At 47.5% G+C, this 23,321-nt stretch overlaps 1 protein-coding gene across 1 annotated transcript in view; it reads left to right on the forward strand.

The window, feature by feature from the left end:
- Nucleotides 1–20,374: 20,374 nt before the first annotated feature.
- TMEM97 (transmembrane protein 97) overlaps nt 20,375–23,321 on the forward strand; it is a 237,274-nt gene continuing 234,327 nt past the window's right edge. Inside the window, exon 1 of the mRNA XM_069615021.1 lies at nt 20,375–20,622. Coding sequence (XP_069471122.1) covers nt 20,503–20,622 — 120 coding nt within the window. The 5' untranslated portion in view covers nt 20,375–20,502. The remainder of the gene's footprint in view (nt 20,623–23,321) is intronic.

Genomic DNA, 23,321 nt, shown 5'->3' on the forward strand with positions numbered 1-23,321 from the left:
TCCACCTCTATTGGAATGGTGTCATGTTCTATGTTGACTAATGGTGTTGGGTTTACCCCCAACCCTTGCTGTTGGAGAGAAGCATTTAGATGTATGTAAGCATCAGGGTTTTTCAACTCTTGTCCCCTTTTAACTTTCACTTCCAGGGAGAATTGTCGGGTCCTTTCTGGGATGGTGACTTCCTCTTTAACCTGAATTTCAACTGCATAAGGTAGCAATTGAGCTGACCTAAATGCTTTTTCTGGATCATCAAAGCCCATGGGATTATCCGCTAATCGGGACCAAGCTTTGAAGTTTATTAGGTCCAAACTAATGGCAAAGCGATTGAGAATGTCACTGCCTAAGTAAAAGGCGGCAGGGACGTCTCGCACGACCCAACAATTGTGGACTATGCTCTTGTTGCCAATGGAGATTTTGAGCAGACACCTGCTTGGCAGGAGATGTTTGGAATTAGGTGCTTCCAGGTCCATTTCCCATTTGTCTATCGGTTTGAAGGTGGGAATGGCTGGATCTTTTGGGAGTTGGCGAAACATGGCTTCGCTGATGAAGCTCTTACCGTTGTTCACACACACTCGAGCGAGAACAGAGTCCTTCCCATCATTTAACTGAACAGGGATGAACAACTGCTCTCCAATTTGCTGAATATCAGCCAGGCTTTGAGCTGATTTCACATCTTTCTGGACTATAGGAGTGGGAGTTTCAGATTGTGGATTGGTATAGAATTTCAGAGTGTTTCCTTCCAGCGTGGAATACCACCTTAAACTGGAAGGAAGGTTGATTTTCAGAAATAGAGAGGACCCCCCATCACTAGTCTGTTGTCCTACTGCTATTACTGTCACGTCTGGAATCTGGTTGTTCTGGAAGTGAAATTCTACTTGGTCAGATTTTTGTTCAACCATGTGGCATGTGCCGTTTAAACTAACATGGTTGACACTCTGTTTTAATTTTATTGGTCGGCTAGTCTGGGTCCAGAGGACCTTGTTTACGCAATCTATTAGGGGTGACAACCTTCTCAGGAGGTCATTCCCTAGTAAACAAGGGGTGCCCTCTGGGGTCACAACTATGACCGGGTGTTTCAACTTGTGTCGCCCGATCTTAATGTCCAAGTCTGCAGTCCCCTCAACGGGAATTTCCTTCCCGTCAAAGTTCTGCAGTTTTCCAGGAAGAGAGGTGAGCGGAATTTGGTAATTCTCTCCCCTTCCTGCATTCAGTTCGTCAAAGGCCCTTCTGGACAGAAGGGTAGCTTGAGATCCAGTGTCCACCAGTGCCAAAATTGTACCCTGTCCCTGTACTTGTACCGGGGCATAATATCTTCCCTCCTTCTCCTCAAGGGGGCACAGATAATGTACATTTTTGGACAACTGGTGGGCTAACTTTCTGGTTTTGGACATCGCGAGAGAAGAATTTTGGGCAGAATTCTGTGGAGAGCCTTGGGAATCTGAAAGAAAAAGTTGGCAACTGGAGATCAGAGCCATTGTGGGTTCCCCTGGTTCCGGTTCTGGGCCGCCCCCCCCTTTTTGGAGGCAGTCACCAGGATGGGTTTGAACCAGGGGATTTTCTTGCGGTTGGTTCTGGGATGAGATGGTGGGCGGCGGTAGCTCAGTCTCCACATCTCCCCAGTCTGGATTTGCATCCCTAGGGACCCATTTTTCTTTGGGAGGAGTTCCCCCCTCTCTGAAGGAGAAGATCCTTTTCCCAGGATCCTCTGAGGATCCCTCTCCCTCAAATTGGAAGATCTGTACCTCCTCCTCAAACTGAGTCTGTTTGGGTCTTTTGTTTCTCCTACCCCCCCTCTGCTCCTTAGGAGGCAGACTTTCAGGGGCAAGAGATTTTGTTTCCGGTTCCTGGGTTTCCAGGGGCTGTTTACAAGTGAGGAAGGAAGCTTCCTCCAAGGCTTTACACCCCCCTTCCCTTTGTGCCTCCTCCCTGGGAACCGGTGAGTTATCGGGGTGCTGCCCCCGTCATTGTTCTGGAGCACCAGGTCCAGAGTTGGGTACGTTCTGCGCCGGCATGCCGATCTGAGGGTTCTGCTGAGCCCTCAGTATGTGACCCATATCCCGCGCCATGTTTTGAACCTGGCGCTCTAACTGGGAAACCCGCTCAGGCTGATACGGGGCCCTGTTTTCTCCCCTGGGCTGATCCCGGGGAGGGTAGCTGTCCCTCCTCTGGTAATACCCTGGGTTGGGAAGATTTGGGTACCCCTCCACCCTTGGCCTCCCCTCTCCCGGATTCAGTGGTCTGGGCTCAGGGAATTGGGGAAAGAAGGATGGATGATTTTGGGGTTGGAAGTCGGGTGGATATCTGGGGAAAAAGTTCTGCCCAGGGTTTGGTAAATTTCTGCCCTCCTGTGGGAAGTTTGGAGGGAAGTTCCCTGGGTTAGGTGCTTGGCTGGATCCCCCCCCTGGGCTGGAGGAGTCCACACATAACCCAGGATGGGTCGATTTCCCTTGTAACGGGGACTTACATAATCAGGAGAGCGAGGGACCCCATTTGTGGGGCTGCCTCCCTGGCTCCCTGTCTGTGACTGGCCCGAGGACTTTCTGGGCCTAGCATTATTAGGTGCAGGTAGGTTTTTAGGCCCCCCCATCTCCAAATCCAAAACGGGGGTGACCTTTACCTCTGCCACCTTGGCAGCAGCAGGGGTGCTGTTGGCTTTGGGGTTTTTCTGGGCATTACTTTTGCTATCTACCGGTTTCTGCACCTCATAGATCCGGGTAGCCTGTTCAATGACCCAGTCTAAAGATCTTTTCTCGTGAAAATCCCTCACGAGCTGGGTCATGATATATTTGGGCAAGGCATGGAAAAACGTATTAATAAATTCCCTGCTATCCGTGCGCACCCTTCTTGTGGTCTGTGCAAAAGCACGCTTTAACTCCTGCACAAATTCTTGTGGGGCCTGATCCTCCCCACATTGCAAATTGTAGGCTGCCTTGCGAGCCTCTTGAGGATTTCTGTGAACAGAAAAATGTTTCAAGATGGCCGCCTTATAGGTGGACCATCTTGAATGATTTTGGTCCTCCAGCCCCGCAAAGAAACTGGAGTATTCCGGGGAGAAGGTCCACTTTACATATTGAATACAGCTTTGGCTGTCCTTCAAATGGAAAGTCTCCATCATTTGTTCAAACAACTCTAAGTGCTCCCAAACAGAATACTTAGCGTTCTTATGGTAAGGCGTGATGACGCTCCTGATCGCCTTAATCTGCTTTAAGGGGTCCTTAAGCAAGGCCCTTTTTGCCTTATTGGCCTTTTTGGTTCGGGTAACCCTTGTCCATTCTTCCTCGGACTCAGAGGCACTGCTCCCAGAGGTTCCCGTCTGTTCTTCCAGGTTTTCCCGGATTCTGCGAGCCTGGGAATGGCTGGCAGAATGTGGGGACCTGGTCTCCTGTGTCCTGCGCAGTTCAGAGGAGTCTTCAGATTCCTCCTTGCTGCCAGGATTTGATGGGTACCCCCTCCACTGACCTAACTGGGCAGAGGTTTTCAGGATGCCCTTAATGGGCCTACTCTCCAGGGGTTCCCCATTGAACTGTACTGTACTTGGGTGCCCATACCCGGATGCCCACCCCTCCATTCCTGAGTGGTACTGGCCTATGAGCCCCATACTCTTAGCTGGATAGTAATCTGCCATCCCTGTGGCCCTGTGCTCATGTGCGCCAGGGGACATGGGGGTGGTAGAGTCCAGGGACTGGGGGAGATGAAGGCCCCTGGTGTTAGGGCTCCTGCGGTTATGGTCAGGAGTCTCTCTTTCCCAGCGGACCTCATCTCTATCCGCCCCTGCTCCCTGTGGCAATGCAAGAGCCTGCATTTGTGCTTTCAGTTCCTCTGTTAAGGCCTTACTCGACTCTATCAGTCTCTCCTGCATTGCTACCTGTTGTTGGAGCCTATCATTGTGTTGGCAGAGAGCCTCAGTCTCTCTCTGTGCTTCCTGATTGGTCCTGGAGTACTGGGCCAGTCTTTGCTGCAGGAGGGTTACCTCCTGGGCAATGTCCCTATTGGCCTGCTCCTTTCTTGCTAGAGCATCCTCCACCCTCCTGGTGTGCTCTAACGAGTTCTGGTGTTCTTTTTGGAGGTCACCCAGTCCCTGGTGGGCCAGGTGATTTTCTTCCATTTTTCTTTTTAAATGGCAGACTTCCTGGCCTATGGCGTCTCTTTCCTGACTAAGAGCCTGCATTTGTGCCGCCAGGTCGTCCCTTTGCCGTTGAAGGGCAACAGCTTTTTGGCGCTCCTCATCAAACTCTGCCTGGGTATCCAGGTCTTTCAGAATTAGTTTGTTGCTCTCTGCCTTCTCTCTATCTAGGTGACTTTGCAGGGTGACTACCTGCTCAGCACATGCCCTATTGAAGTCTAGCTGTTGCTCCAGCTTTTTCTGGCTTTGCAGTAGGGAGTCCAAACCTTCTTGGTGTTCCTTCTGCAAGGCCAGAAATCTGGTATCCTGTTCTGACTTTTCCTTTTGCAGCACATCCATATCCTCCTTCATTTTAGTGATGTACCGTCTGCTGTCATTTTCTGACTCCTGGCTCCTCTGCAGCCTCTGCTCAGAAGAGACCAGGTCAGATTGGACCTTCTCTAACACCATCTGTTGCCTATTTGCCAGATTTTGGCTTTCAGCACATCTATCCTGCATGTCTCCCATATATAGGTACAGGTATGCTGCTATCCTGGCAATCTTATTGTGTTCCTCTTTGGCTTTAGGAGCCATATATAGTTCACTCAGGGCCACATGTAAGGGACCCTGATCTCTATATATATCTGACCCTGTTTCAGTGACCTGTTGTGTGATGGCCTGCAACCACACATCCTGGCCCTGTTCGGTCCATTCACCTCTCACAAATAGCTTATGCAAGAGGTGCTCTCTGGCTATTTTCATGTCTACTAAGGTCGTCATTCTAGAGATTGGTCTCTGTCCTGACTTACAGAAGTTTGTATTTTATTTTTGCAGAACAGAACTTTTCTTGGAGTGTCCCTTTTGAGGAATGCTTCACAGCGTAATGCAGCGTGGTGATCCGACCGGATGTATGTATCCCGTCAGTTAGCACACTGTATTAAGCTGCACAAGTGGTAAATCTAACCCAACGTCTCGGCTCGAGCCCCCAATTTGTAAGAGGATTCAATTCAGCACTACAGCTAAGTTAACGCCTAGTCTAGAATACTGAATGAAAACCCTTATTGATATATCTTTAGGTCCAGTTCATGCGTTCTGGATGACTACCCCTATATAACACCCCTCTCTTGGAATCCCCCTGACCCCACTGAGCCAAGAAGTAGTTCTGTTTTGCAAGTTAAAAGGTTTATTTGATAAATTAAACAAGAGATGTATATATCACACTTTATAATAAATTAATAATTGACTAGCACACTTAATCTGATATGATAAAGATCAACAACGGAGAATCTGGCACTAGCACACTTCTTTATAATTACTAAGGAGTTGAGATGAAATGGATAAGGTAGCACACTGGTAAATAGGTACAGAAGTATAATGTGGTAGAAAATGCTTTATAGAGTTCAACTGGATGTAATGTTGAATGAAAATGCAATACAGAAAATACTCAATATGATTTCAACAAACAAGGTAATCACTTTTCTCTGGCAATCCCCTCCCCCCCTCTTTATGCAATGCAAGGGAATGGGAGGAAAGCACGCAGTTCTCAGAAATGCAATCAATGTAATCACTTTTCTCTGGCAATCCCCTCCCCCCCTTGATGCAAGGCAAGGAAATCGAAGGAAAACACACAGTTCTCAGAAATGCAATAAAATGTGATTCAGTTCACCCCAGCAAGCTTAGACTACAGAAGTTTGAAAACACAGATAGGAGTTTTGAAACACAGGCCCAAATGCTTTGATATGTGCTAGCAATGGATGAGAAATATGCTGGAAATGCTTTTTAATTCCCTTTCAGAGGTTCAGGGTGAGTGGTATCTAGTTAATATTAGTCCAGGCTCACACTAGCAATGAGGCAGGGATAGTTAGCAGGTTAAACGAATTTCTGGCAAATGGAAGGCAAGCAGCAGCAGTTTTTACATGTGAAGAAATTTGCAAATCGCGGTAAAATTCGCGGATGCGTGTTCCGCGATTGCGGTAAAACTATAAGGGGTAGGAATGCGGTTCCAGGTGCGATTCAAAGCTAAGATTCTAAGCTTTCAAATAAAAGTTATTGCAAGTCTCTAGCACAAACGGTTGCGGAGATATGAGCGATTTTGTGAAGGTCGTTTTTCAGATTTGAAATTTTAAAGTTCAAAAAGACAAGTGCAGCTTGCGACTAGAAAATGACAAGTGACAGTTAGGAGGCAGTTCTACTTAGGTTAAATAGATTGAATTATATTATTTTAACTAAGAGATTGGTTCTGCACAGTTTTCTAGGTACTCACACTATATTCTTGAGTGAAATGGGCCTCGCCATGGATCTGGTCAGGGTTTTGGACTGGGCTCGGGTCTCTCTCTGGGCACAGCACTGCTTTCTCTCTGGGTACAGCACTGCTTTCTCCCTCTGGTCTGGTCTCTAGTTCTGGATAGATTGAAGTCTCTAGTTTGGCTCTCTGGAGGTTTGATGGAGGTAAAGTCTGGATCTCTGGATGTTGTATGGTCCGGCAGAGCGCGTTGCAGCAAATGGAATTGAAGCTCCCTATCTGTCCTGTCTGTCTGCTTTTATGTGTTTAGAATGTGGGTGTGTTCTAGCATCACTGACCCTACCTCTCTCTCAGCTTCTAATTGGTCAAACTTCCATTTATCATTTGATTGGGGAATGAACTGTGAGTCAGAGGGATGTCATTTTATGGCTTGCAGATAGGACACTCCTCTGTCAGATTGCACACATTCTATATTTGATAATAAAAGACATATTTCACAGTTACACAGTTGCTTGAAATTACATAGACATGGTGTGGCTGAATTTAGCCATGTCTCTGTCCAAATCTGTTGTTTCTAAGAGCTTGCATTCAGAAATGGCAACTTCTAGCACTTTTTCATGTGCTAAACAACATTGGATCTTCATTAAATTTTATACAACTGTTCCTCACATATCTACCCACATACCAATGCATTTTTTTGTCTAGCTGAAACAGGGAGTCTGTAATATTAATAAACAATGGGGTTTTGCCCCAGAACATCACACAAATTCGAGTTTAGGCTTGAATTAAAGGTACATTTTTTAAATTAAAGCTCTCAAAGTTATACATTTCTGTCATTTGATTACAAAGAGTTATCAGTGTTTTTGTAAAATATATATTTTACTTTCAATTCAGTCCTCAGAGTGTTGAAGTCCGCCTCCAAGACTTGGGTGGGTCAGTCACAGATCTCTGCTGGCTGGCAGATCTTTGTTGACAGCAAACATTCAGAATTAACATATTCCTTTCAGAGGAAAGGGGCCATTGTGTGGTCTCTGGGAAGCTCCCAGCCAGTCTGCCTTCTATCAATCAAGAGGTCATGTGAGATTCTAACTCCTGGTGTGAAGCTCTGGAGGTGAGGGTTTCCCAGGCTTCAGGCCTCTGGGAACAGCATGTGGCTAATTTTTAATTAAAATGCAGCCTTTGAAGTCAGCTAAGTCAAATCCCTTTGTCAGCTACTGCACTCAGTTCTCCTGTCAGAGTTTAGACCGCCAGCGCCCCCTTGAAGATTCTGTTGGTACTGCATGCAATTTTGGGATTTTCTTGGATTAATGCATTCTAAACAGGAATGGTTCTTACATGGTAGTAAATCCTTGCTTAACATTGTTTTGATGGGGCTCCTTACAGTAAAATGGTTATGTGGAACCCCACAAAAGGGTTGAATCTTTAAAGTGGTCCAATGAGTCACGATTTCAGCAACTTTTTGACATCAGTAACAGTGGATTTTGTTAACAAAGACCTTTCTTTACACTGGTGGGTGGCAAGTTAGGTAACCATTTTGGTGTGCGCACAACTGCGCAGCTCTCCTGGATTCTGGGATGAAATGATGGGCGGCGACAGCGCATCCCCATCTTTACGCACTCCAATGATTTATTTTTGTTCTGGGGTAAAATGATGGGCAGCGACAGCTTAATCCCCATATTTACCCCGTCTAATGATTCCACATGGGTCAAAACCCTCCACAGCTCCGAACTTGTACCTGCAAAATAAAAAGACAGTTAGAGCGCATCGTGAAGCAGGCAACAAGCGCTTACTTACGTGCTTCCAGGCGCTTCTATTCATCACACGGGCTCCATCTTCAACTCACTTCAGCCCGTCATCCGCCATCGCCGGAACCCTGCAAAACAAGAGACATCATTACTAAAGACTTTAAAGACATTAGAATTACTCGAAACTTACCGTTCGTGCAGTAAACGACGGACAGCAGTCCTCTGAAGTCAAGAGGCCTGCTCCCCTTATCCAGTGAAGAAACTGGTTACAGCACCCTGCCCCGAGGCAGATGGAGAGCACAGCGTTCACTTACCTAAGGTGAGAGCGTTAACCTTTGGGGTTCTACAGGAGAAGAGAAAGGGAAGAAGAGAGAGACATTCAATAACTCAGTTCCTTAATCCCATATTTTCTATCTGCAGACATCTTACCCTTCGAGTCAGACATACAGTGCACAGAGGTCCAGCCCAAAGAGCCAGCCGTGTGTTACACATCACCTTTGAAGATACGGTATACGCCCAGTCAAGACCGGCGCCTCTACGGGAATCAGGTGAGCGTTACAGAACGCAAAGCCTACCACAAAACTCCCGTCCAGGCGCTATGGAAACCTCGGATACCGACCAGCTAGCCCAGTTACTTGGGGAACTAAGGGCAGAAGTGCATGCAGCCCGTCAGGAAATGAACGCTCTAAGAAGGGAACTGATTATTTCCAAGGAGCGAACAGATGATCTTGCTAGACAATTGCTACAGTCACAAGCCGGACAGACCCCGTTACCCGCATCTGGGGGAAATCTTCCTTCTACATCCTCTATGAATCCAGTGCAGATCAACCTACCTGGGAATGTACCTCTGGCTCCGCCCGAACGATTTTCTGGTGACCCAAAGAGGTTTGCAGTATTTATCAATCAGTGCCGGTTGCATTTCTTATGCCGGCCAGCAGCCTTATTTTATTTTTATTTTTTTTTATTTTATTTATTTATTTTATTTTTTTATCAGTTTTTCCAACTGATCAAGCTAAAGTAGCTTTCGTGCTTTCGTACCTTAGTGGCAATGCAGCAGACTGGTCGATCCCTCTAGTAAATCAAGATGATCCGGTCCTCCATGATTTTCAAGCTTTTCAGCTCAGTATGGAAAAACTGTTCGCAAGACATTCACAGGGGCAGGCCTTGGACAATGAGCTTCTTTCGTTGCGACAAGGTAATCAAGACCTTTTGGCTTATATTGCGTCTTTCAACAGACTGATAGTGGAAACTCAATGGCCTGAGGACAAAAGGATTACGCTGTTTTATAGAGGTCTACGTGGAGAGCTCAAAGATGTGTTAGCCCAAGTAGTGAATCCCCCACAAGATTGTTCGGACTATATAGACTTAGTCGTTCAAATAGATCACAGACTGCAGAACAGGAAGGCCGATCGTTCCAAGTTTGATGCTCGAGTATTTTCCAAACCGCCAACTCCTTCCAAAGGAGTAGACTCCGGGGAACCCATGCAAATAGGGGGTCTGAAAGGTCCTCTAACACAAAAGGAGCGGGAAAGGAGAAAACAGTTGCAATTATGCCTCTATTGCGGAAACTCAGGGCACTTTCTTCGAGACTGTCCGGTGAAACCTGCCAAGAAGGCAGTAGGAGCTGCAGTTACCAAAGTTACAAACTCTGAGCAGGGAAACGACCTCGCCCGACAAGAATAGAGGTCCTCTTGCCGAGCGTGAAAACCAGTTCCGTGACCTCGCATTTCGTGATACCTATGGTCCTCATTAGCCCTGATAATCCGGATCGATTACATGCAATTGAAGCTTATGTCGACAGCGGTGCCATCGGCAATTATGTGGATCATGAAATGGTTTTGAGGATGAATCTAACCCTTTGTCCCAAGGCTGTAAAGGACGTCATTACTACGGTGGATGGTACGGAGATAGCCTCCGGGCCAGTAACGCATACCACTCAAGAGGTGACGCTAGTAAGTCAAGATGGACACCATGAGAAGATCGTGTTCGATGTGATCAAGGCCCCTCAGTTTCAGATTATTCTAGGAATACCTTGGTTAGAGAAACACAATCCTCTGATCGATTGGCGAGCAAGAACGGTCCAGTTTCCAGAATGTGTCTCTACTTGTCACCCTCCACCTGGTGTTGCACTGGCAGCAATTTCTTCAGAGACTCCCCAGTTACCTCCCGAATACCTAGAATACCAAGATGTTTTCCGGAAGGATCAGGCTAACTCTCTACCTCCTCATAGGTCTTATGACTGCCAGATAGACCTGATACCTGGATCTACTCCTCCTTGTAGTAGAATTTATGCCCTCACCGAGCCTGAGAACCTTCACCTTCGACAATACCTGGATCAATACCTGGCAAATGGGTTTATTCGTCCTTCCAAGTCCCCTGCTTCTTCAGCTTTGTTCTTCGTTCCAAAAAAGGAAGGAGACCTTAGAACTTGTATAGATTATCGCTCCCTGAACCAGATCACCGTTAAGAATAGATATCCGTTACCTTTGATCCCCGAACTCCTGGACCAAGTCAGAAAAGCATGCATATATACAAAGCTGGATCTTAGAGGAGCTTACCACTTGGTACGAGTAAAAGAGGGCGATGAATGGAAGACGGCCTTCCGCACCAAGTATGGACTATTTGAATATCAGGTCATGCCCTTCGGAGTTTGCAATGCCCCGGCCGCCTTTCAATATTTTATGAACGATGTCCTCAGAGAGCTCATAGATGTGTGTGTTGTTGTTTACATTGACGACATCCTCGTTTATTCTTCATCGGAATCTGAACATCGGAAACACGTGAAAATGGTCCTCGAAAGATTGCGTCAACACAAACTTTTCGCTAAGTTGGAAAAATGTGTTTTCAACGTGACTGAAGTTGAATTCTTGGGATTCATATTATCACCTGGCGGAGTGCGTATGGATTCAAAGAAGGTCGATGCAGTTCTCAAATGGCCATCACCATCCTCCGTAAAAGGTGTGCAAAGCATGTTAGGCTTCGCTAACTTTTACCGCAGGTTTATCCCCGAATTCTCTCGAATAGTCCAGCCCATCACTGCCTTGTTAAAGAAAAACAAACGTTTTGAATGGTCTACCGAGGCGGAACAAGCTTTCCAGAATTTGAAGACTAAATTTATCTCTGCACCAATCTTAAAACACCCTCGCCCCGAACTCCCCTACATCGTGGAAACTGATGCTTCAAGCCTTGCCATGGGGGCAGTTCTATCACAAAAGGACCCGGTAACCAATCAGTTGCATCCCGTGGCATTTTGGTCCTGCAAATTCTCGCCTCCTGAAATCAATTACACGATTACTGACAAGGAACTTCTGGCTATCAAGTCTGCCTTTAAGGCTTGGCGGCATTATCTGCTGGGGGCCCGACACACCGTTACTGTGATTACGGATCACCGAAACCTGCAATATTTAAAAACCGCAAAAGCCCAATCCTCTAGACAACTCCGTTGGGCATTATTCTTTGCCGAGTTTGACTTCATAATTACCTATCGACCTGGTACAAAGAACGGTAAAGCTGATGCCCTTTCTCGGATGGGAGTGGAAGAACACTTGATCAACCCTAAACCTGTACCAATCATTCCCGAACAAAGAATTCTGGGTGTAATCGCCACAGAATCCATAGAGGAAGTTAAGGATAAGGCCAGGCAACTTGTAACTCCAGCAGACATACAGAATTGGCATCTGCAGGGAAAGGACTTTGCAGTAAAGGACAACTTATTGTATTTCCAAGAACGATTATACCTACCCAGCACAGATTTACAGAAAAAAGTAATCTCTTGTTATCACGATTCTTTAATGGAAGGACATCCCGGTATGGCCAAGACCTCAGAAAAGATCAAGCGCTACTTCTGGTGGCCGTCTTGGAAAAAAGATATCAGAGACTTTATAATGTCCTGTGGAGTATGCGCCCAAAACAAGAGTCAAAAGGAAAGACCAGCAGGCCTCTTACGCACTATTGACATCCCACCTCGCCCTTGGCATACGCTTTCTATGGACTTCATCACCGATCTACCTCCATGCTCCGGATACAATATGATTCTAGTAATCGTGGATTTATTCTCCAAGATGGCGCATTTCATTCCGCTCAAAGGCTTGCCAACAGCAGCAACTCTGGCCCGAGAATTTCTCGAAAACATCGTCCAACTGCACGGTTTTCCTTCGGTTCTAATTTCGGATCGAGGTAGTCAATTTATTTCTCATTTTTGGCGAAGTTGCTGTCGGTCGGCTCAAATTGATGTGAGACTATCGACCAGTCACCACCCTCAGACCGACGGACAAACCGAGAGGACCAATCAAACTCTGGAACAGTATTCACGCTGCATGCTGCAACAAACTGAAAAAACTTGGAAAGACATCCTTTGGATAGCCGAATATGCCTACAATAACTCTGTCCATTCGGGAACTGGGAAAACCCCGTTTTTTCTTTTGTACGGCAGTCACCCTCGAACCTCGGAGTTGGATCCCCTCCAAGATCTTGAAACACCAGCAGTAGACTACCTGCAATCACCCAAGCCTTTAAGGAAGCTGTTTCTCACCTTCAAAGGGCTAAAGAACAATACAAGAAAGGAGCAGATCAACATCGGAAGGAAGCCCCTCAATATCAAGTAGGGGATCAAGTCTGGTTATCCACCAAATATCTACCTCTAAAAGGGCCACGCACATTCAACCCAAGATACCTTGGTCCCTATTCCATCACTACCATAGTAAACCCAGTAGCGGTCAAGTTGGACTTGCCCCCGCACATGAAGATACATCCGGTCTTCCACGTCTCTCTATTAAAACCCGTGCAACCTCAAACCGACTAACTAAATCTCCAAAACCTATCCTAGTTGATGGAGAACTCGAGTTTGAAGTCAAAAGCATTCTGGACTCCAAGATCTCCAAATCTAAACTATTTTACCTAATTGACTGGAAAGGCTACGGCCCCCAAGAGAGATCCTGGGAACCTGCTGAATATGTCCACGCTCCTCGCCTAATCAAAAGATTTCACCGAACATTTCCTGACAAGCCAAAACCCCCGGAGAAGCCCGGTTTGGGAGGGGCCTTGAGGGGGGGTACTGTCATGATCTCTGCTTCCAAAAGGTCAGGGTTTTCCCAACTCCCTTGGAAGCAGATCCATAACCCAGGTTCCGAGTGCCAACCAGTCCCAATTGGGACCTTTTGGACCCAGTCCTGGCGCCAGTGGCACCAGGCTCATAAATATGCCCAGTCCCAGCGCTGGAAGCGCCGGGCTCATAATGCTTGGGTGGACTTACCTGCAGCAGACCATGCTGCTTACTTGCCTGCCAGTTGAGCCTCTGATCCTCTTCTGTTTGGAACTACTTTTCCTGTTGGGTGGGGCAGGAGCCACTCCCTAGATTCAGAACACTGGAACTCTTCTGGAAAGCAGGAACTCTTTTCTTACCTAGGCGTGGCTGTGGAAGGAGACACCTAAGCACTACAGGAGGCTATTTAAACCACACCCGATGGATGAATCTTGCTTTGCGTTATTCTGCATCCTCTGCAGCAGAACGCTCATCGTGTCTTCTGCATCTGATCCTGGGCCTAAGGAAAAAGGCTTACCATCCTGAATCCAGTCTTCAGCAACACCTATAAAGACAAGAAAGAACAGGTTAGCATTACGGTCTTCAGTAACAGCTCTTCACTTATCTGGTCCATCGGCTGTCACCAACGCCTCGCGCTGCATTCCGGCATCTGAAAGACAAAGGCTTACCTACTCTTCGTGCGCTCCGGAGGTCTTCACACTGCATTCCGGCATCTGAAAGACAAAAGCTTACCAACTCTTCGCACGCTCCGGAGGCCTTCGGCGCTGCATCCCGCATCTGAAAGACAAAACAAGGTGCGTTTAAAGACATTGGGGAACTTTAATACTCACGTGCCATTACTCCTTTCCACATCCAACCCAGTGGGTATTCCGGCACCCTGCAGCCGCTCCGAACTTGTACCTGCAAAATAAAAAGACAGTTAGAGCGCATCGTGAAGCAGGCAACAAGCGCTTACTTACGTGCTTCCAGGCGCTTCTATTCATCACACGGGCTCCATCTTCAACTCACTTCAGCCCGTCATCCGCCATCGCCGGAACCCTGCAAAACAAGAGACATCATTACTAAAGACTTTAAAGACATTAGAATTACTCGAAACTTACCGTTCGTGCAGTAAACGACGGACAGCAGTCCTCTGAAGTCAAGAGGCCTGCTCCCCTTATCCAGTGAAGAAACTGGTTACAGCACCCTGCCCCGAGGCAGATGGAGAGCACAGCGTTCACTTACCTAAGGTGAGAGCGTTAACCTTTGGGGTTCTACAGGAGAAGAGAAAGGGAAGAAGAGAGAGACATTCAATAACCCAGTTCCTTAATCCCATATTTTCTATCTGCAGACATCTTACCCTTCGAGTCAGACATACAGTGCACAGAGGTCCAGCCCAAAGAGCCAGCCGTGTGTTACACATCACCTTTGAAGATACGGTATACGCCCAGTCAAGACCGGCGCCTCTGCGGGAATCAGGTGAACGTTACAACCCTCAACCAGTCTAGTTGTCCTTGTCCGCAAGGCAAGTTCCCAGGCAGCTACCAAAGATTGGAGGTTCTGTGTGGACTCCAAATGAGTCAATACAGTCACCGAAACTGATGCGCACCCATTGCCCAGGGCTGATGAGCTTGTGGATACCATAGGTGCTGCCAAATTTGTGAAAACCTTTCACCTTACCTCTGGCTATTGGCAAATAACTCTGACAGACCATGCCAAGGAAAAGACGGCGTTCTCAACACCTGAGGGACTTACCAGTTTAGACTCATGCCTTTTGGGTTGAAGAATGCCCCTGCTACCTTCCAGAGATTGGTCAATCATACGCTCAGTGGGCTGTAGGCCTTTTGTGTGGCCTGCTTAGACGACATTGCAGTCTACAGTTCCACCTGGGAAGAGCATTTGACTCATCTGTATAAGGTGTTGCAGGCCTTGAAAAGGGCTAACAACACTTTCAAGGCCACCAAGTGCCAGAAAGGTCAGGGGAAAGTCACATATCTCCGTCATGAGGTAGGAGGGGGTCAAATCCAACCTCTGCCCAGTAAAGTACAGGATATACAGCAGTGAGAGACTCCCGCTACTCAAACCCAGGTGAGAGCCTTTTTGGGCCTCACTGGGTATTATCGCAATTGCATGGCAGACTGTGGAACCATAGCTGTACCTCTGACAGCTCTGACTTCACCCAAGCAACCAAGGAGGGTTAATTGGATGGAAGATTGTGAGAGGGCCTTTGATGGCTTGAAAGAAAGTCTATGTAGGGCACCTGTGTTGTGTGTGCCTGACTACAGCAAACCCTTTTCGTCCAGACGGATGCCTGCGACACCGGAATTGGAGCTGTCTTGTGCCAGTTAGATGACAAAAGGGAGGGAACATCCAATCATATTCATCAGTAGACAACTCAAGGGTGGAGAACTTAGGTGGGCTGCTGTTGAAACGTAATGTTTCAGAATAGTTTGGAGCCTTAGGAATTTTAGGCCCTACCTTACGGTCCAAACAGACCATAAGCCCCTGAAGTGGCTTATGCAGACGAAGGGTGAGAACCGAAACTGCACAGGTGGTCCATTAGCCTGCAAGGGCTAGACTTCACCATAGAGCATAGAACAGGGAAGAGTAACGATAATGCAGATGGCCACTCCAGAAGGTATGCTGACCGTCTGCATGAGGGTGTCTATCTCGTGGGACATTAGACACCCTAACCTCAGTCTGTGGGGGGGCGACTGTGATGCTGGAAATGCATTAGAGGAACAGGGCCTCCCTGTCCTTGTCCTGTAGTCATTTTTCATGTGTGTTCTGTATTATTTTCTGCCCAGGGGTCCATGTGGGACTCCTGTCAGTGCAGCTCTTCCTATTTTTGGTTTGGTGTACAGACCCTTGGGATACCCTTACGGCACCCATGGGTGGGGGTACAACCCTGTGCCCCTAGTGTATGTTTTTGGGCATCTGTGTGTGGCCCACAGAGCTTGGTATGGATTGGTGGCAGCTCCATGCTGAATTTGACAGGTGCTCTGAGTATCCTCCATTTTGGGGATACCCAGGCCCTGCCATTAGAATCAGTTGATTCTTGATAGGAAACAAGGTGGGCCCTGTGGCCTCTTGCTTTCTATTGCCTGTTATCTTGTTTTCACAAAGTCCTGGCAAGCCCTGACTCTGTCCCTTCCCCCTGACTGGCTGTTGGGTGGACGTTCCATATATGGTATTGTGGGGAAGTCCAGGCCATACTGGCTGGAGCCTTCCCAGTGACTGTATGTTGTGGGTACACCCTGTGGGTGGGACCTGGGTGAGTGGAGTGTGTGACCAATATGCACTTCTTGTTATGGATTTCTGGTGTCTGGTATGAAACCCAATGACTGAGACAGCCCTGCTCGAGCTTGTATGAATGCAGTGTGTAGTGCTAAATGGCTGGGTACTTGTCCCAATCCACATTCCTTGTTGTGAGTGTCTGAGAGGGAGGAGAATGGCCTTAATGCACTGACTGCCTGAATTCCCTTCTGAGTGATTGGCTGCCTGAGTGTGACCCAGCAGAATTAATGAGAGACAGAACAGTATATCTGGTGGCCTCTCACTGCTAGAATTAGTTCAGAAGCTGAAGTTGATACTTGAGTTTTATCCTTGAAGCCCAGCTGGAAGAAGAAGATTTGCTGCTGCATTTGCTTCGACCTGATCCAAAAGCTGTTGAGTTCATCGAGGACTGATCCAAGAGAGGACCTGGTTAGGCACCCTCTTCCTGAGCTCCGAGAGACCATCGAGCACTGCTAACCTTCGCCAAAGCTCCCTGGAAGTCAGACCCTCGACAGGCTGCCGACCGTAGACGGGGACCGGCGAGGAGAACGAAGAGAAGCACCAGACATTCTGTCCAACGTCGTCGACCAGGGTTTGCAGGTTTGCTATAAGCGCTGGAGGCCTGTCGAAGCTGTGTTGCCTAGAAGCTTGGAACGCTTGACGCTGTGCCTTCGACGACTGGAGCCGCAACGCTCCATTGATTAAGACATTCGATTCGAAGGAATCTCTCGCCAGCACTGCCTACTGCTTTGTCCCGCCGGAGAAAGTTGAGGCCGTTGACGCGCTGAGGAGAATCCGCCGGTGGGTTTCCCACCACCCAAAGACCGCAGAGACACCGGACGTCTTGATGTCCTTGCTGGGTCAAAGTACTTCATAGACTCTTCGCGGTCCCGAACTATCGACATCGAGGTGCCCCGCATGCCTCATCCTTGCAGGATGTCTTCGACTTGTCATTGACAAGCACAGTCGGGACCGAAGCTGCTGCCTCAACGCCATCAAACTTTCCATCGAGGATCATCGATGCCATCGATTCACCTTCTTTGAGGCCCATCTGTGGCTTCTGCCTTAAAGGAAGTCACTCCAGAAGGATCTATTGACACCTCCTCGAGGAATTCTGCTATTTCAGGTACATTGGGGTGGTAGGAACATTTTAGAAGGAAATAAGGCTTATTGAACACTATATGGACCGGGCTTGTAGTATATCTTTTATTTTACAGGTTGCCCAGGTGGGGGATCCTCATACAGTGTTGTGACTTAGTAACTAAAGTACTATTCTACCAATTGTTCTAACCAACTGCATTTCCTCCTATGTCTATTGTTGGTTACCTTTATTAATTGATTTGTGACATTTGACCAGAGTACAGTTGATGCACTTCAATGAAATCTGATAATAATTGTGGTACCACTTAGAACTGTATATATTTGCCATTGTAGATTAACTGAGTACAAAGTGAGTTATTGTGATTGTGTGTATAACCCAGAACCTTAATTATATAAAGACTGTTTTTTCACTAATACAATGTGTGGACATTCCTTTTTGGGTGCTTGGGGACTACACTGTACTTAAGAACCAGCCTGAATCACCTCCTGAGAAGCTAGGCCTTGATTACTCGCCCACGTTTACCAAATAGAGAACCTTGGCTGGGGTCCTCTGTGCCTCTCCTCTACCATATAGAGATCAGGAGTACAGACACCCCCTTCAGTCTTTACAGCATCACATAGGATTGTACCTAAGTACACTACGATAATTATGGTTACGATATCACTATAATGTGACATACAAGAATTGATCACCATATGTATCGTTAATATCAGTGTGTATAGGCCCATATTACCAAATTACTGTGAATGCAAGCAGACGTCCAAGACCAAATGATAGTGCTGTGTTATTTGGCACTCATGCTTAAGTGCTTTATATAGAACAAATATACATACAATATCCCTGTGCTGGTACTCATTTATCGACCTCTGAAGGATGGAAGGCTGAGTTGAGCTGTTTAAGAACAGACTGAATCAGTGACTAGCCCCCTGAAGTGTGCCTGAAATAAACCTTTAATGAGTCTAGCAATTATTGTATAGCATTCCAGGAAGAGAAATTATTTGTTATTCCTATTCTTTCTTATTTAGGATCACTGCTCAAAGTGTTACACTTGTGGAACCCACTGTTTTTTTAAGAGGCCTGAAGAAGAAAACCAGCCACTCCAAAAATGAAGACCCACCTGGGGCTGGCCACAGCCCAGGAGCTTAAGTTAAAAACAAATAAAAAGGGTGACAACAGGGGTAGCAAGGGAGACCTCAGGGACCACAGCCTGGCAACCCCCAAATGACATCCCTCCAATACCCCTGCCAGCATACATGCCAACCCTCTCGATTTAGGCGGGAGACTCCCGATTTTGTCATTACAAACAGTGCTATTTTTTACTTACTCCCACCTAAAATAACAATATCCCCAATGCATTCCTATGGGGAAAATGCATTCTCCCGATTTCGGTGCTACAATATCCCTCTCAGGGGCTTCAGAATGTTTCCATGTCTGCTGCCAGTAAAATTATTTCAATTCACTGCCTGTGCCCGAACCTATAGATTTGCGAAGCTGGTACCAGTTGGAGGCCTGCTCCGGGTCACCGGGCGGGCCCCATACACATGTCGGGATCACCTCTACGGGCTCACTCAGTGCGGCGATCACGCTGCGGATGTATGGGTGAGGGTCACCCCACCCGCTCCGGATCACCGGAGCTACCCACGTGGCCGGGGGCACCCAACACACAGCGGCCCCAGCTCTGGGGGCACTCAGGCCGGGGTCGCACCATTGGCCATGTTCACATGGCCGAGGGCGTCACCCTGGAATGGTGTTGCCCAGCAGGGGCGCCGTCCTCGAGCCGTGCCCCGTCCTTGGGCCCAGCACATGCGGTGTGGCACCAGCATGGTGCTGAAACAAACACACACCAGAGTCGCAGTTGGTCTGACTCCCGAGCCGGAAGCAGCTCGTACTTTTTATTAACTTGGTCACATGGGGAACCATGTGACCAAGACACACAGGCACACAGGGAGATTAGATACCATGGGCCTTATTGCAAGTCTGGCGGTAACCGAGGCGGTAAAACCGCCTGGTTACCGCCGGACTCGTATTACCATTCCGCCTCCGTGATTCCAGGAATTACCGGGGCAATACAACCCCGGTTTTCCGGGAATCACGGAGGCGGAATGGTGTTAATCCCCATTCCCATTGAGTCCTATAGGACTCAATGGGAATGGGGATCATGGAAACACCGGCAGCATCTCGTAATGCTGCCGGTGTTTCCTCGTCCGCCTGCAGGCGGGCGGTGTTAAACCATAGCTCTCAACTCACACGCTTTTGGCGGGTGTCACCCGCCTTGTAAAAGGCTGACTCACCCGCCAAGCCTCCTGCAAGCCCATTCATTCCAATGGGCGTCTCACCCGCCAAAAACAAAATCGGGTGATTTCACCCGCCTTTGCAACACAAGTGGTTGAGAGCTATGGTTAAACCCGCCAGGTCAAACCTGGCGGGAGCATCACCTCCCGCCTGCAGGAGTCGGGATCAGGCGGTCCGGAAACAATGGTGGCGGCGGGTTTACCGCCACCGTTATTTCCGGACCGCCTGATTTGTAATGAGGCCCCATGTCTCCCTACAGGGGTGACATGCAACAGTACCCATCCAAATGTGTGTTGGAATAATAACAAGTGGCATGTGAGTTAAATAGCAATTACTTCATGGAATGCTGTCCTCCTAACCTAAAAAGGGGCTGAGCAATAATGATACAGGGTAGGAACCGTAAGTGCATTCAATATAAATATTCCAAGTAACCGCTTTATGTATAGAGTGCAGCAGGAGGACATACTGGAACACAAGTTAGAAGTGTGCTGCAAAGCATACGTTTTTCAAGAAAGCGAACTAAAATATTGATATCAACATTTGAATTCGAAGGATATGCAATATAAGTTGTGCAGAACTTGTGTACTTTATCCTTTCGACCCTAATGTCTGGGTTGGGCTTCTTTTGGGTTTCTGTTTAGAGGCGGTTGCTCTTGTTTTCCGAGCAGGTCAGTGTCACTGGAGCAATCGTGAGATTTTCAGCAGTGTGTTCTCGATCGCAACCATGAGCACGTTTACCCGTCTGCTTGAGTGGATTTTCTGTCTCTATTTCTTCTCACACATCCCTATCACCCTCTGCATCGACCTGCAGGTGCTCCTGCCCGCCTGGCTGTACCCCGAATGTGTGAGTATCCAGGGTTGAAAAGAGAGTGGGTCGAGTCAGCGCTAACAGGTGGGATGGGTGCAGGTGTTCTATCTTAAGGTTATTCATGTCCTAGGGATTCCTGAAGCAAACCAACACTTTTGCAGATCTAGGTCTACACGCACCCCCAGCAGTGCGTACACACAAATAGCACGGATGCTTCTGGCATAGAAAGGACTGCCCCGTACACAAGGTTCTTCTATTCAAAAAGACAGACCAGCCATGTCTACCACGCAAGTGAGGGTCACTTCATAGTTCTGGAGCCATGCCCGCCGTCATGGATATTTAAGCAAAACGAGTGAGCAGTTGTGTCTGGTGAAGCTTTTCTTGCGTGGTCATTTAGGGTCTCGGCTCCGCCACTCACAGGGCTCGAGAGACGTCACAGGAATTGAACAGATCCTAAAATGAAATATGCAAATTCAATTCAAATTGTCCAAAACAATTGAAGAAAGTACACCGATCAAATAAGCATTTACAAGAGAAGATGCACCTTTTTAGATTTAAGAATCTTTCACAAAAAACATCGCGTATAACAGGATGTCAAAATAGATTTTAATGTTCCATGATATTCTATTTGTGTTGTCATATGACTACGTGTCTTGCCTCTGAGCTGTACGATGTGGGTTCAATTCCTGGCTGCTGCACTGCACAGGTCAAGTGCATGCAGAAAATTTGGTATTTTTCAAAAACATTGCTTAAACACACAGAGGAGGCAGCTTCAACCCTTTAAAACATGAGGGCGGACACCGTCGACCTGCATGGTCCGCTGACTTGTGCCCTGCCCGGACTGCCTTTCTTTTAGTGGGCTGGGGCCCTACCAGGACTCTCTAAACTCCTATAGCCCAGCTGCTACATTGCAAGGATTTTTTTTTGTTGAAGCCTGAAGCTCGGCAAGGGGCGTGGCCTAACGAGCCAGCAGGCGGCACCCACAATTAGGCCCCACCGCATTGATGAGCCCCGGCTCATTTTCCATTGCCACTTAAGGCACTGAGTATGAAACGAACAGTAAACCCATCCCTTGATCTAAAGCGATCACTCCCTCCCTTATTGCTTTTGTTCAGCTCTTTCCACAGAATACATTGTTGTCAAGTCGTCTGTTGTAATTGGGGATCTGTGTGTGGATGCAGCATGGTGATGTCACATGGACCCTGGAGTGTTGGTGTAACTGGGTTGTATGGGTTCCTACAGTGACAGTTGGAGTTGCTGTGATGGCTGGGGTGGATGTCCCAGTATTTCAGCTAGCTTACCTGTGCTCACAGTCGGGAATAAACTTACCTATATCTTACCTCCTGACTCCAGTGTTGTGTGTGACCCTGAGAGCCCCATTCCTTCATCATCCAATTTGATGACACTGGCTCAAGACAACACCCATGACATAGTGCTATTTGGCAGCTATGAGAAGGAAGTGTGAGAGTGATGGTTTGCACATTGTAAGTGGCGTAGGCAGCTTTTGGGAGCCACAGGGTTCAGGTGGCTCCTGGCTACCATCTTCAGCATTGTCCATGTTAAGCTTTGTAAATGATTCATGTTCAGTCACGGTTGGTTAATATTTTCGTGGAAGAGCCTGCATTTGTCTACGCGTTAGTTGTCTACACGTTAGTACAAGCGACCCAGCATCGTTTGGATCCCAATAAAAATGTGCAGGCGTTCTATCTCAATAATAATAGGTTGAAATGATGGGTTTTGCAGAAAAGTTTCTGTGAAACAGTGTGAAAAGCCATACAATTTACAATTTATCTAGTGTAACACATGAAAAAATGCAGTAGATGTCATGTCACCAACAGTTCATGAGAATTTAACATTTTTATGGCGTTTCGCCCACAGTATCTGGAAGCATTGCCATTATAAATCCCTTTTTTGGTTTTGGCGCTTTGGTGGCGTAAGCCACCTAATTGCCTAAACCATTGGTACTATAAATGTAAAAAAAAAATAAAGGGGAGTCCGGGAACAGTGTGTGGCGTTGTCATGGCAACTTGCGGATGCTTGGCTATGAAATGGCCAACACACCAGCTGGGCCTTCTCCCTCTTCGCTCATGTCTGCTGGACTGCTGCTGTTGCCGGGGAGCTGTGCGTGCTACCATAGTAGGAGCAAAATGACTGCAGTAACTATATGCCGGTTATTATTTTCATTTCGATGCACTATTGCTTCTTTTTTCCTTGAACTCCTGGCAGACTATGTTTAAAGTCTGCTGCTGAGTGATTTGTTTTCCAGCCGAAGCTGCAGCCATTTGCAGCCTGGCGCATCTGAGGCAGCTCCTCCAACTGCATCGTAGCCTTAGGGCGCTCAGTTGAGCATCCCAGGAGGTGAAACTCCACCTTCAGTAGCTGTAAACACTTCTCTTCCTGCACATGTTATGCAAGGCTCAGTGAAAGCAAATACTCTGTGTTTACTCTTGGACTTAATGGAAACCCTCTGACCCCTCCATTTATGGACAGTTGCCAGGCAAGTGCACATCGTTCTTCCATCTGTCGGATTCAGCCCTTCCTCCCTCGCTCGCACCCAGACTGGGGTTATTTAAATGCTGTGTCTTCTCCCAGTGAAACAAAGTGCAGAATGTGCATGGCACAGAGAAAGCACCTGCCGCACAAGGCACTGGGCCCATGGTTTGTTCTTCTACGTACCCACCGAGCGAGGGATTTGGAAGCCCTATCGCAGCTTCCAAGAGCTCAGTGTTTGCAGT

This window comes from Ambystoma mexicanum, chromosome 9 (genome assembly GCF_040938575.1).
Source record: "Ambystoma mexicanum isolate Mex_15411 chromosome 9, UKY_AmexF1_1, whole genome shotgun sequence".
Taxonomy (NCBI): Eukaryota; Metazoa; Chordata; class Amphibia; order Caudata; family Ambystomatidae; genus Ambystoma; species Ambystoma mexicanum.